This window comes from Antennarius striatus, chromosome 5, assembly GCF_040054535.1.
Source record: "Antennarius striatus isolate MH-2024 chromosome 5, ASM4005453v1, whole genome shotgun sequence".
Taxonomy (NCBI): domain Eukaryota; kingdom Metazoa; phylum Chordata; class Actinopteri; order Lophiiformes; family Antennariidae; genus Antennarius; species Antennarius striatus.
In genome coordinates, this window is record NC_090780.1 from 26,303,905 (window position 1) to 26,317,116 (window position 13,212).

At 53.4% G+C, this 13,212-nt stretch overlaps 1 protein-coding gene across 1 annotated transcript in view; it reads left to right on the forward strand.

Annotated features, from left to right (window-relative positions):
- Nucleotides 1-12,887, forward strand: part of LOC137595829 (metabotropic glutamate receptor 7-like) — a 50,854-nt gene extending 37,967 nt beyond the window's left edge. Inside the window, exons 6-11 of the mRNA XM_068316155.1 lie at nucleotides 1,480-1,680; nucleotides 3,340-3,479; nucleotides 4,797-5,732; nucleotides 9,130-9,373; nucleotides 9,546-9,568; nucleotides 10,547-12,887. Coding sequence (XP_068172256.1) covers nucleotides 1,480-1,680; nucleotides 3,340-3,479; nucleotides 4,797-5,732; nucleotides 9,130-9,373; nucleotides 9,546-9,550 — 1,526 coding nt within the window. The 3' untranslated portion in view covers nucleotides 9,551-9,568; nucleotides 10,547-12,887. The remainder of the gene's footprint in view (nucleotides 1-1,479; nucleotides 1,681-3,339; nucleotides 3,480-4,796; nucleotides 5,733-9,129; nucleotides 9,374-9,545; nucleotides 9,569-10,546) is intronic.
- Nucleotides 12,888-13,212: the final 325 nt, after the last annotated feature.

Below are 13,212 nucleotides of genomic sequence, written 5' to 3' on the forward strand. Positions count from 1 at the left end.
ACCACCACCACCAGCTCCAGCAGCGTTTTTCTCACATTGTTATCTGATGCGAGGATGGGGGGGCGGGGGCTCGGAGGAGGAAGAGGAGTGGTGGGAGGGGCTAATACAGCTCTAATGATCGCCATCCCAGTGTATCGATGCTCTGCAGGCTCTGGTGGTATGATGGTGGGGGTTTGTTCTGGGGGTGGAGTTCTAGATGAGTGGGTGGAGTTACAGATGAGTGGGTGGAGCCGTACACACTGATTGTTGCTGTTGTGGGCGTGAACATGTGAAGGACAGAGGGACCGGCTCGATGCCATCTGAACATGTCTTTATTTACTACAGACTGTTGCCATGGTAACCTGATTAGGCTGCTAACATTTGCATTCAAGTGTAGCTGCTGCTACTGCTCATCGAATGGAGCAATGAAAACCACTGGGGGGGGGGGGGGGGGGCTCTTGATCAGCTTCAATCATCTGTTCAGCCTCATCAATTCACAACCACAGGAGACGAGCTAATCGCTAGCCAGGCAGCTAGTGGTTAGCCAGGTGGCTAATGGCTAACCAAGTGGCTAATCACTAGCCAGACGCCTAGTAGTTAGCTAGCCTACTAATCGCTCAGCATGAAACACGCCCAGTGTTGATTCTGGAAAGGGGCGGAGCCTATCTGACACGAAGCGCATTGATCTGACATGAAAGCGTTTGCCTGGAGCCTCCAGGAGGATTATGGGTAACGTTGGGGCTGGAAGGGCTCATTCATCCACACATTCTGTTATACCAGCATTAGCATGTCTGCGCTGCATTAACATCTGTTAGCATCCGTTAGCAGGCTGAGGGACGACGACGCAGCGGGGGGGGCGTCGTCCTGAAGTGATCCGACGCCATCCAACGCTGGTCGGTTCACACGTTGGTTGCTTCTGGATTAGAAGTCGGAGGCCGGAGCGTCGGATGCTGACGGATGCAGAGCTCTTCCTGGGGGGGCGGGACCCGGGGGGGCGGCGGCTTACCAGGAATGTTGACGCCAACAGAAAACAGGCGCTAATCGGCTCCATTCACACCGGGGTGTTTTAACCCTGGCTTTGTTTGTGTGGGTGGGGGCGGGGCCTCATGCATAATTCAGTCATGTGATTATGCGTGAGTCGTCCGCTGTGGCTTCAGCGGCGCCACCTTCAGGTAATGAGGTCCCAGGTGACGACGCTGCAGCTCTTCCTCACATCATCAACCCCCCCACCGGCTTTCATGTTACCCCCCACCCATGAAGGAAGAAACAGCGGCCTCAAGATGGAGACGAGAGGGGAGGGGGCGGAGCCAGGGCTCCTCCACAGAATCTGGTTTAAGCGTTTGATTTCCTTCAAGCCCTGAACGCCTCATCGCCCCAATTAATGTTTGATTTATTGTTTGATTTATTATCCCCCCCCCTCAATATGTGAATGAGCTCTCTTGAAAACCTCATGCAGTGACCCCTCTGTGACCCCTCTATGACCCCCCTGCCCGTCTCCAGGTCAGGAGCGCATTGGCCTGGACTCGCGGTACGAGCAGGAGGGGAAGGTGCAGTTCGTGATCGACGCCGTCTACGCCGTGGCCCACGCGCTGCACCACATGCAGAGGGACCTTTGCCCCGAGGGCTCCGGCTTCTGCCCCGACATGGAGCTGGCCGGGGGCAGGAAGCTGCTGCGCTACATCCGGGGCGTCGCCTTCAACGGTGAGTCTCCGCCTTGCCGCCATGATGACCACCAGGGCGTCCACAAAGCCACCGGAGGCTGGGTATAAGCAGACGCAATGCATTATGGGTACAGAGAGATGTTTAAAAACGATCATCACAGTGACAGTGAACAGTTTCAGGAGATAGACTCCACCCAGGATCAGGATCCACCCAGGATCAGGATCCACTCTGGATCAGGATCCACTCTGGATCAGGATCCACTCTGGATCAGGATCCACTCTGGATCAGGATCCACTCTGGATCAGGATCCACTCTGGATCAGGATCCACTTTGAGGTTTGTCTCTGGACTTTTTCCTCCTGGCAGATTGTTTCATCAGATAATTAGCTAGATGCTAATTTGACAGGAAGTGTTTGTCGTCAGAACACAGACGTAAACAGGAAGTGCCGTGCGGGCGTTGATCCTGGTTGTGATCGTCCAATCAGGACACAGACGCTCTGGAGCGACAGAATCCAGGACAGACAGATTCTCTGAAACAAATATGAGCCAGATATTGACCTGGAAGCAAAACACAATTTGTTTGAAGTGGCGCGGCGTTAGCGCGCGGCGTTAGCGCGCGGCGTCAGCCTGAGTATTGATCCAGAGCAGCTGTCGGCTCGTGGCGGGAATTAATCAGGCGCTCCTGACACCAAACACCTGATGGACTCGTCAGGAGTCTCTGCTGCTGAACGTCCAGCTAACGTGTCCCACATGCTAACGGGGATGCTAATTAGCAGCGGCGTCAGTTTAAATCAGTTAAACTGTCACATGACACATTGTCACAAAAGGTTTTAAAACACTGTTAAAAAAAGATCAGGGGTTAGCATGGAATGAGCTATGCTAATCTGTTAGCATGCAGCGTCCTGCTGAGTGGAAATATGTAATTAGCAAGCAGCTAACGAACAAAAGGAGATGTACTGATAAACAGGAAGTACTGATGAACAGGAAGTACTGAACTGGAAGTACTGAACAGGAAGTACTGAGCAGGGATGCGTAGTCTCAGGTGTAGTTCGGGGGAAGTTGGATGGATCCCCCCTCCCTGTGATGAGCCAGAGGTGAGCTGATGGCTGCGCCGCTGTCTCACCTGTGAGACAAACGTTTCCCCTGGAAGCCGAGAGCGGGTGATCGGTGTGAGAACGCGCTGAAATTACCTCCGACTTCTCCTTTATGACCGCGTTCCAACAATAACCTTTATTCGTGCAGAAGAGGGGGGTCGTTAGCGGCTGATTGCCTCATCCCGGGGGTCAGAGGTCAGACAAACAGTAGAGAGCAGTGCTATCGCCTCTTCCAGATTGAACAAAACAATAAAGATTGGGTTTGTTTCCTAACAGCGTTATGGTTATGGGTTAGCATGTTAGCATGTTAGCATTACAGAGACAAGCTCTGCAGTTCCTTGTGGACAGGAAGTCGTCCTCCTGTTTCCTGAAGGCAATGGTTTCTGAATTCTGGTCATGTGGTTCATGCTAAGAAGGGATGCTAAGCTAGCAGTCAACTGATTGAGGATTAGTTAGCTGTGATGTCATCACCCATAGAACCATCCAATCACAGAGCTTCCTCTGAGGGGGTGGGGCTTGTCTGTGGGTGTCAATGCTAGCTGTATGTTAGCGGTTAGTGTTCTAGCAGGTCGGGCTCCTGACTTTACGTCATGTGTTCTCTGCAGGAAGCGCCGGCACGTCGGTGACCTTCAACCGTAACGGCGACGCCCCCGGACGCTACGACCTGTTCCAGTACCAATGGAGCAACAGCAGCGGGCCGGGCTACCGCGTGATTGGCCAGTGGACCGAGAGCCTGCAGCTCAACGTGAGTGAACTGATTAAAGCCAAGGGCGTTAGGGCGGGGCCGAGCCGCCTGCTGCTTACTTTACAAACGGGTTCCTGTTCTTAAAGTGGCGGCGGGGCGGGGCAGGAGGGGCAGGGGGGTAAACGCAGCTTAACAGAGAGAATTCTTAATGCTGGGGGGGTTAGCTCCGTCTGATGCTTCAAAGGTTCACACTTCAAATGAAACCACAACGCAACAAAACCACTGAAGAGCAGCGGCGCTACGATGCTAACGCTACTGTCATCGTCAATAAAACCAGATCGAACAGCAGATCAGTGGACGCTTGTCAGACGCGTCAGACAGACTGGTCCTTCACGCGTGTGCGTCAGAACCAGGATCTGGTCTCGTGGAGACCTAAACGTGTTGTTGTTGTCTTACTACCCCTACCAGGGCAGTTCTTTTACGATCTCCCTTCTCTGGCTGAGACCCCCTGCCCTCTGGCCGGTCCAGCCAGACTGGACCGCCCTCATGAGGAGGGCAGGGGTTGCTAGCTGGAGGTGTGTCCAGGGCAGATAACAGCTGGTGGTCAGTGGACACAAAGAAGAGACCTGTTTCCACGGTAACGTCGTGTCCGAACGCGTCCCGACTCCCAGATGAAGGCCTGAGGTTAAGTTCAGGTCTGACAGGAAGTCACCGCGACAAAAGAGACGAATAAACAACAAGAAACCAGTGATGGGAAGAAAGACAGGAAGGAATGTAGACAGGGTTCTAGTCCAGGGGTCAGGTTCTAGTCCAGGGGTCAGGTTCTAGTCCAGGGGTCAGGTTCTAGTCCAGGGGTCAGGTTCTAGTCCAGGGGTCAGGTTCTAGTCCAGGGGTCAGGTTCTAGTCCAAGGGTCAGGTTCTAGTCCAGGGGTCAGGTTCTAGTCCAGAGGTCAGGGTTCTAGTCCAGAGGTCAGGTTCTAGTCCAGAGGTCAGGGTTCTAGTCCAGAGGTCAGGGTTCTAGTCCAGAGGTCAGGTTCTAGTCCAGAGGTCAGGTTCTAGTCCAGAGGTCAGGGTTCTAGTCCAGAAGTCAGGTTCTAGTCCAGAATCAGGTTCTAGTCCAGAAGTCAGGTCCAATCAGCGGAAGCCATTGCCACGGTGACGAGATGCAGAGACAAGAAGTGCAGGACAGGTTCTGATCGGCCAATGGGAAGTTAGTTTCCTTTATTTCAGTGGTCAGGTGAAATGCATGCTGGGTACGTCCGGCAGCCGGACCTCTAAACCCGCTGGGAGTTGGAAACTTTGGTGTTTCAGCGGGGGGGGGGCTCTTACCCCACTCTTACCTCTGACCCTGCTCTGACCCGGTACTTCCCCCTGCAGATGGAGGCCCTGCGGTGGGCGGGGGCGGGGCCTCGACCCCCCACCTCAGTGTGCAGCCCCCCCTGTCGCCCCGGCGAGAGGAAGAAGGTGGTGAGGGGCGTGGCCTGCTGCTGGCACTGCGAGCCGTGCGACGGCTACCAGTTCCGCTACGATGAGTTCACCTGCAGGCGCTGCTCCTACGACTCGCGCCCCGCCCCCAACCGCACCTCCTGCCAGCCCATCCCCGTGGTGCAGCTGGAGTGGGCGTCGCCCTGGGCGCTGGTGCCCGTCCTGTTGGCTGTGCTGGGCATCGCGGCCACTGTGGGCGTGGCGGCCACCTTTGTGCGCTACAATGACACGCCCATCGTGCGCGCGTCGGGCCGCGAGCTGAGCTACGTGCTGCTGGGGGGCATCTTCCTGTGCTACGCCGTCACCTTCCTGATGATGGCGCGGCCGGGCGTGGCCGTGTGCGCGCTGCGGCGCCTCCTGCTGGGGCTGGGCCTGAGCGTCAGCTACGCCGCGCTGCTCACCAAGACCAACCGCATCTACCGCATCTTCGAGCGGGGCAAGAGGGCAGTGACGGCTCCCCGCCTCATCAGCCCCGCCTCCCAGCTGGGCATCGCCTCCGGCCTGATCTCGGTGCAGCTGCTGGGGGTGCTGGCGTGGCTGGCGGCCGACCCCCCCGACACGGCGGTGGACTACGAGGAGCGGAGGACCTTCGACCCCGCCCTGGCGCGCGGCGTGCTGAAGTGTGACATCAGCGACCTGCAGACCATCTGCCTGCTGGGATACAGCATCCTGCTGATGGTCACCTGCACCGTCTACGCCATCAAGACCCGGGGGGTCCCCGAGGGCTTCAACGAGGCCAAGCCCATCGGCTTCACCATGTACACCACCTGCATCGTGTGGCTCGCCTTCATCCCCATCTTCTTTGGCACCGCGCAGTCAGCCGACAAGGTGAGGGGGTGGGCCAGGGGGAGGGGCTAGAGGTCCAGGGGAGGGGCTAGATGCTGGGGGAGGGGCTAGAGGGCTGCGGGGGGCTACAGACAGGGCGGCGGGATTATAGGCATGGTGCAGGGCTATAGGTCTGGGGACGGGTCTGGAGGCCTGGGGGAGGGGCTGGAGGCCTGGGGGAGGGGCTGGAGGCCTGGGGGAGGGGCTGGAGGCCTGGGGGGGAGGGGTTAACCACTTGTTTCCTGTCGTTGCTTCCTGTGTAGGCGAATGGGGGTTGCAGCCTATCCCAGCCTAATCTAACTGAACCTAGCCTAATGTAACCTAATCTAACCTAACCTAATTTAGCCTAATCTAGTCCTAATCTAATCTAGCCTAGCCTAACCCCAGGGGGCTAGGCTAGGCTAGATACACACGTTGTCATCCACATATAACGACAACCAACCAATCACAGTCACATCTACAGTCACCTGATCGCCTCTGGTGGGAGGATCAGCCAATCAGGAGCCTCCACCTGCATTCTCCTGCCTTTATTCAGACGGATGTTTTAAGGAGAGCGGACTCCTCCCATCAGACTCCTCCCATCAGACTCCTCCCATCAGACTCCTCCCCATCGGGTAGGGGAGAACAAACATGTAAACATCTAAAAACAAAAATGTAAAAACAAACACAAACATGTAAACACAAACATGTAAACACGTACGCTGTCAGTGAAGCAGGATGACAGATGGAGTTTGTTTGTTCAAGAGGTTGTTGTTGTTGATGTAAGGAATAACAACAACAAAGGAGACGCAGATACCCTCCCCCGCAGTGTGTGTGTGTGTGTGTGTGTGTGTGTGTGTGTGTGTGTGTGTGTGTGTGTGTGTGTGTGTGTGTGTGTGTGTGTGTGTGTGTGTGTAGACCCTGGAGAGTAACTGACGCTAATGTATGGGGAGAACACAGAACACACACGTGAACACACACACATCAGTGCTGTTCGCACCTCCGTCACCCAGCAGCGTTTCCATGGAAACGGTGGGTTGTGAAGCGATGAACAATGCCCCCCCCTCACACACCCCCATCATTGGAAGCTAAAGAAATGATTTGTTCTGAAAGTAAAGTTGTTCAAACATAAAACATGTTTAACATCCATGGCCTAGCTACCATTAGCATGACGTCGGGTTAGCGTCATCTTAGCATCAGGTTAGCGTCGGGTGAGCGTTAGGTTAGCATCATCTTAGCATCAGGTTAGCATCGGGTTAACAGAGCTAGCTGGAGAGACGGAGCGGTTAAGAGAGAAATTGTTTAGAGATTCAATCAGATAAACAAACAAACAAACAAATATCCAACTTTTAATGATGCCAATCCCACAGCACTAATCCCTCTCAGGGATTAGTGCTGTGGGATTGAGATTAGATCTGGGATTAGAACTGAAACGAGTTTCCTCTAAAGGATTTAGGCTCCGTCTGATTGGTCAGCTTTCACTGCCACACGTCCAATCAGAGGCCTCGTCTCCACAGGAAGGAGGAGTCGTGTTGACGACTGGAGTCGCTGGAGGCTTCAGATTAGATTAGATTAGATTAGACATACTTTAATGCTAACGCTAATGCTACCCGTTTCATCTGTGATTAGTGACTCGTACATTTATGATGTTATCACACACACACACACACAGACACACACACAGACACACACACACACACACACACACACACACACACACACACACACACACACACACACACACACACACACACACACTGCTCTTCTGGCAGTATGGAATAATGCAGAGGGATTAGCCTGGTGGGGGAGGAGGGGGAGGAATCAGCAGCTGTCTCCTCATTGGACCAGAACAGAACCGACCCAAAGGTTCCCATGGTAACGATACCATGAGGTTCTGATGGAGGTTATGTCATCGACCCCCCCATCAGGTCCTCACCCGTCTGAGATGTCTCTCCTTTGTCTTCTGCCCCCTCCTCCATCCATCTCTCTCCACCCCCCCACGTGTCCCCCCCATCAATCTTCTGCTCAAAGCCTCAACTTTCCAAACTCCCCCCCATATTTCACTCCCCCCGCCCCCCTTCATCCATCCCCCCCGCCCCCCTTCATCCATCACTCTTCCTCTGCTGCCCCCCCCAACCTGTCGCTCTGACGTCCGTTTCCTTTAATCATTTCTGTCACTCGACAGCAGCGACACGTCACACACCAGCTAGCGTTAGCATTAGCCTTAGCTTTATCTTTAGCGTAGCATCAGCGTTAGCGGGCCATGCTAGTGCCTGTACTTCTGTGTTGTTGTGATCTCCTTCAGAGGATCCTCTGCAGACCTTTGTTTATCAATATTATTATTTCTATTTGTTATTTGTTTATTGTTTATTTGTTTATTTGTGGGTTTGTTGTCCAGAGGTTGTTTGTGTTTTATGTCTGATGGTAAACATGTTTACAGTGGGGGGTAACGGGGAGGTGGGGGGCAGCCTGAGGACTAGAGTCATGACAATACGTCTGCAGTAAATCTACGAGGGGGGGCCGGCAGGTCCTGAGGGGGTTACTTACACCTGAGTGATGGGGGGGGTATGAGCGCCTCTGGAGCACATCCTGGATCCATCCCGTCGACTCAAAGTGACCCCCCCCCTTTGAGTGCGTTTCATTTGTTTTTCTGTTGGAGCTAAAATCTCATTTCAGTCGCTGACCTGCAGTAACCCCCCCGTCCCCCCCATGCATAAGCAGGCAGGCGTATGGAAATCATCCCCATGTGAATTCAGGTCACTGAACACAGGTGCATGTAGGGAAATGAAGTCCATCACGCTCACGCAGGACAGATGTGGTTGCCGATAGCAACCATCTGCTTTCTGGTGTTAAATCATTCTTTTAGCGCCGTGAGAAAAGCTGTCACCATGCCAACGAAGAAATTACAGCTGTTCACTCTGGCCCCGCCCACTTTAGTGTGATGTCATGAATCATTCAGGACAGTCATGAATAATTAATGTTGATAATGATCTAATAGCTGCTCAGAGGCGTTTCTCACTGGTTCTACTGGTTCTACTGGTTCTACTGGGTCTCCACGGAGAACCTTTACCACTCCAACATGTAATCTGATTACATGTTAACACTGGAGCTAACACTGGAGCTAACACTGGGGCTAACACTGGAGCTAACACTGGAGCTAACACTGGAGCTAACGGAGCATTGGTGGTGACCTCTGGTTGCTCTGTGTCGGTCAGGAGGTTCTGATTGGATGATGGGAGGATCATTACAGACATTAAAGCTGACATTAAAGCTGGCCAATGAGGCGTGAAGCTGTGGGCGGGGCCTGACCTGAGGTCATCAGGCTGTTTGAACGGGACAGGAGGGGGCGGGTTTGTTTGTTTGTCAGCTTGTTTGTTTATTTGTTTGTTGTTTGTTTGACCTTTAACCCCCCTGCCCCCAGCTGTACATCCAGACGGCCACCCTGTCGGTGTCGCTGACCCTGAGCGCGTCGGTCGCCCTGGCGCTGCTCTACCTGCCTAAGGTGTACGTCATCCTGCTGCACCCGGAGCTCAACGTGCAGAAGAGGAAGCGCTCCTTCAAGGCGGTGGTCACCGCCGCCGCCGCCTCCTCGCGCCTGGCCCACAAGGCCGAGCGGCCCAACGGCGAGGCCAAGACCGAGCTGTGCGACAACGCCGAGCCCGACGGTAAGACCCGCCCCCAGCTGACTGATGCTAACACGGTGCTGTTTTAGCTAGGCATGCTCGGAAAGATAATGAAGTTAATTCAACTGAAACCAGGAAGCTATAAAGCTACGCTAGGCTAGCAGCTAGGAGGCGGGAGGCTAACGTCCCTAATGGTGTGTTTCTCCACCCACAGGTTAACTTCATGACTGATCTGAGGTAAGTGCAGGAGGGGGCGGAGCTTTACGCCACACTTCCTCATCACCCCCCCATGAGTGACCAGGTGACAGGTCGTCATGTGACCAGCAAACACACACACAGCTAGCCTCACTGCTAGTCGCTACTAATGACTGCACATGCAATAAAGACCTATGGCTAGTAGCTAACTGTGTTAGCCTGATGTTAGCCAGGGGTTAGGTAGGTGTTAGCCAGGTGTTAGCCAGGTGTTAGCCTGAAGTTTAGCCAAATATTAGCCAGGTGTTAGCCTGATGTTAGCATGATGTTAGCCAGGTGTTAGCCTGATGATAGCCTGATGTTAGCCTGACGTTAGCCTGATGTTAGCCAGGTGTTAGCCTGATGTTAGCTAGGTGTTAGCCTGATGTTAGCCAGGTATTAGCCAGTTGTTAGCCAGATCCATTCAGAGAACGCTTTAGACTCTCGATCCTGGATCCGCCCATTTACTGTTGCCAGCTTCCTGTTGCCCCCCCCCCCCAAACGTCAGAGCAGAAACAGATCAGAACATGTGATGACAGCTGGGGGGGGGGGAATATGCAAATGAGGCCATTTCCTCTTTTATACCGGTGCAGTGATTGATGATGGTCTTTTGGCTGGAAGCCATTTGTCATCTGAGGAGTGGGGGGGCAGCTGCAGGGGGCAGATAGGGAGGTGGCCATAACTAAAGGGACACCTCTGTCTCTTCCTTTAATGTCCCTCAACAAAGACATTCTTTTGAGCTCAGGTGGGCGGGTCCTTTAAAGGAGGCAGTGCAAACAGACGAGCCAATCACAACCAGCCTCCCACAGGAAGGCTGGCAGAGGTCGTTTGCCACACTGAGGGGTCATAACTCACCTCCTCAGGGCAATTAACCCGCCCACCGATAACGCCCTCTTCACCTGGTCGCCATGGTTACCATTACCCTTCACCTGGAACCCTAGCCACACCGACCCCAGGATGACCCCTGTCCCTCCTCCGTTTCAGGTCCAGCAGAGAAGAAGAAACGACCTTGTGATCCAATAGCGTTCCTCCATCACAGGAGGGCGGAGCCAGTGAGGGAGAGAGAGAAAGAGTGATGCTGAGGGAGGGATGATGGAGTGATGATGGAGTGATGAAGGAGGGATGATGGAGGGATGAGTGATGGAGGGATGATGGAGTGATGAAGGAGGGATGATGGAGTGATGAAGGAGGGATGATGGAGTGATGAGTGATGGAGGGATGATGGAGGGATGATGGAGTGATGATGGAGTGATGATGGAGGGATGATGGAGTGATGAGTGATGGAGGGATGATGGAGTGATGCTGATGCTGGACGTCTGCTTCCTGCTCTGCTGGATGAAACAGGAAGTAGAATGTCTTTTCTTTTTGTTTCCTTCAACGTGCTTCATTGCCCACCGCAGACTTTCAGACGCTGCTGCAAAGGATTGTGGGATGTTCCTTTGGGCACGCAAACACAAAGTCAGAGAGAGGCGAGGAGGCGTGTTTAAAAAAAGACACAAGGATGTTGGGACGATGCTGGAAAAGAAATGTTTTTGTTGGGGGAGGATGATGATGACGAAGATGAAGATGATGATGATGATGATGAGGGGGGTTCAGGGAACAAACGGGGGGCGTCAGCCTCCAGGCGATGGCGCCGAGCACCACGCTACATCCCAGATGCTGATATCAAATGCCGCCACGGCGACCTGGCGTGACCTCATCTGTGGCTCCGCCCCCTCCGTCTTCAGAGAGTTTTCCAGCCCCCCCGTCCCGCGTGTAGCTCCCTACAGCTTCTGTGTTCCCCTCCGGTTGCTGCTTCTGTTATGATGATGTTTTCTTCTTCTTGGATGAACATCGTGTGTGTTTTTATTTTTATTCCTGCCTGGAGATCCGAACGGCGGCGTCCACGCCGCCAGCTGGAATCTGATGTCTGAGCCAAGACGCTGATTGGCAGAATAATCCTGATCTCCTTAATGAGCTCCACCGCAAAATACAGGAAAAAATCTCCCATAGTAAAGTTAAAAAAACTACATCTCCCACAAAAAAGTTTTTAAAAAAACTACATCTCCCATAATAAAGTTAAAAAAAACAAAACCAAGTACTATAAAAAAGTTATAAACAAATTTCAACTCCCTTAAAAAAGTTTTAAAGAAAATAAAGCTCCCTAAAAAGCTAAATTTTTTTACAGGTCTCATAATAAAGTTTAAAACAACAGTTCCCACAAAAAAGCTTCAAAAAATTACAGCTCCCATTACAAAGGTTTAAAAATAGGAAGTCCCATAAAAAAGTTAATAAACTACAAAAGAAAAGGTTAAAAAACTACAGCTCCCATAATGAGGTTTAAAACAAAGCACAGCTCCACCTGTAGCTCCACCTGTAGCCCCCGCCCCGCTAACAGCTCCACCTGTAGCTCCACCTGTAGCCCCCGCCCCGCTAACAGCTCCACCTGTAGCTCCACCTGTAGACCCCGCCCCGCTAACACCTCCACCTGTAGCTCCACCTGTAGCCCCCGCCCCGCTAACAGCTCCACCCGTAGCTCCACCTGTAGACCCCGCCCCGCTAACAGCTCCACCTGTAGCCCCCGCCCCGCTAACAGCTCCACCTGTAGCTCCACCTGTAGCCCCCGCCCCGCTAACAGCTCCACCTGTAGCTCCACCTGTAGACCCCGCCCCGCTAACAGCTCCACCTGTAGACCCCGTCCCGCTAACAGCTCCACCTGTAGCTCCACCTGTAGCCCCCGCCCCGCTAACAGCTCCACCTGTGGCTCCACCTGTAGACCCCGCCCCGCTAACAGCTCCACCTGTAGCTCCACCTGTAGCCCCCGCCCCGCTAACAGCTCCACCTGCTGGTAAACATCAGATTCCTCAGCTGGCCGCAGACCTCTCGTCTAAAAAAGAGGGCCTTCTCCTTTGAACTGTTTGCGATGTCAGTGGCCCCTCCCACCCGCCCCGTGTGCCCCTCCCCCAGTATTCTGTAGGTGTTTCCTGATGATGATGATGATGCTGATGACCTACCTGTGTTGTACCGACTCTAAGAGCCTCCGGGTCCTCGAGGACCCGCTGCCACGAGGCGCTGGAGGCCGATGCATGCCTGATGTTCGATGTTGAAACCTGAAAAAAACCTCTGGGGAGACGCCGCCGCTCCCGACTTCCTGTCTGTCAGCATGACACGCCCTCACACGGGAGGGCGTGGCTCTGACCACTTCCTGGTTCTCCTGTAATGAGGGGAAAAAGAAGAAGTCTATATTTAAAACAGACGCATGTGTGTTTTCTACTGTTTGTACGCTCGTCCGTCGCTGCTTCTGTCGATGTCGTGGACTTTTCCACTCATGCAACTCTGTGGTGTCGTCCAGGAATGTTCACGAATAAAACATTTGTTATCTTTTATAAACAGCCTGAGGGCGGGGCCTCCTGCTCTGTGTGTTCTCATTGCTAACGTGAGGGTGGAGTGTGTTTAGTGTGTGAGCATGCCGGGCGTCCCAGAATGCATTGCAGCTCTTGATTTTAGACTAGAGGTTGAGGGTGCTCCTGTGATAGCCTACCCTATAGTCTACCCTATAGCCTAACCTATAGCCTACCTTATAGCCTACCCTATAGTCTACCCTATAGCCTACCCTACAAACCCTATAGCTTACCCGATAGCCTACCCTACAGTCTATCCTATATTGCACC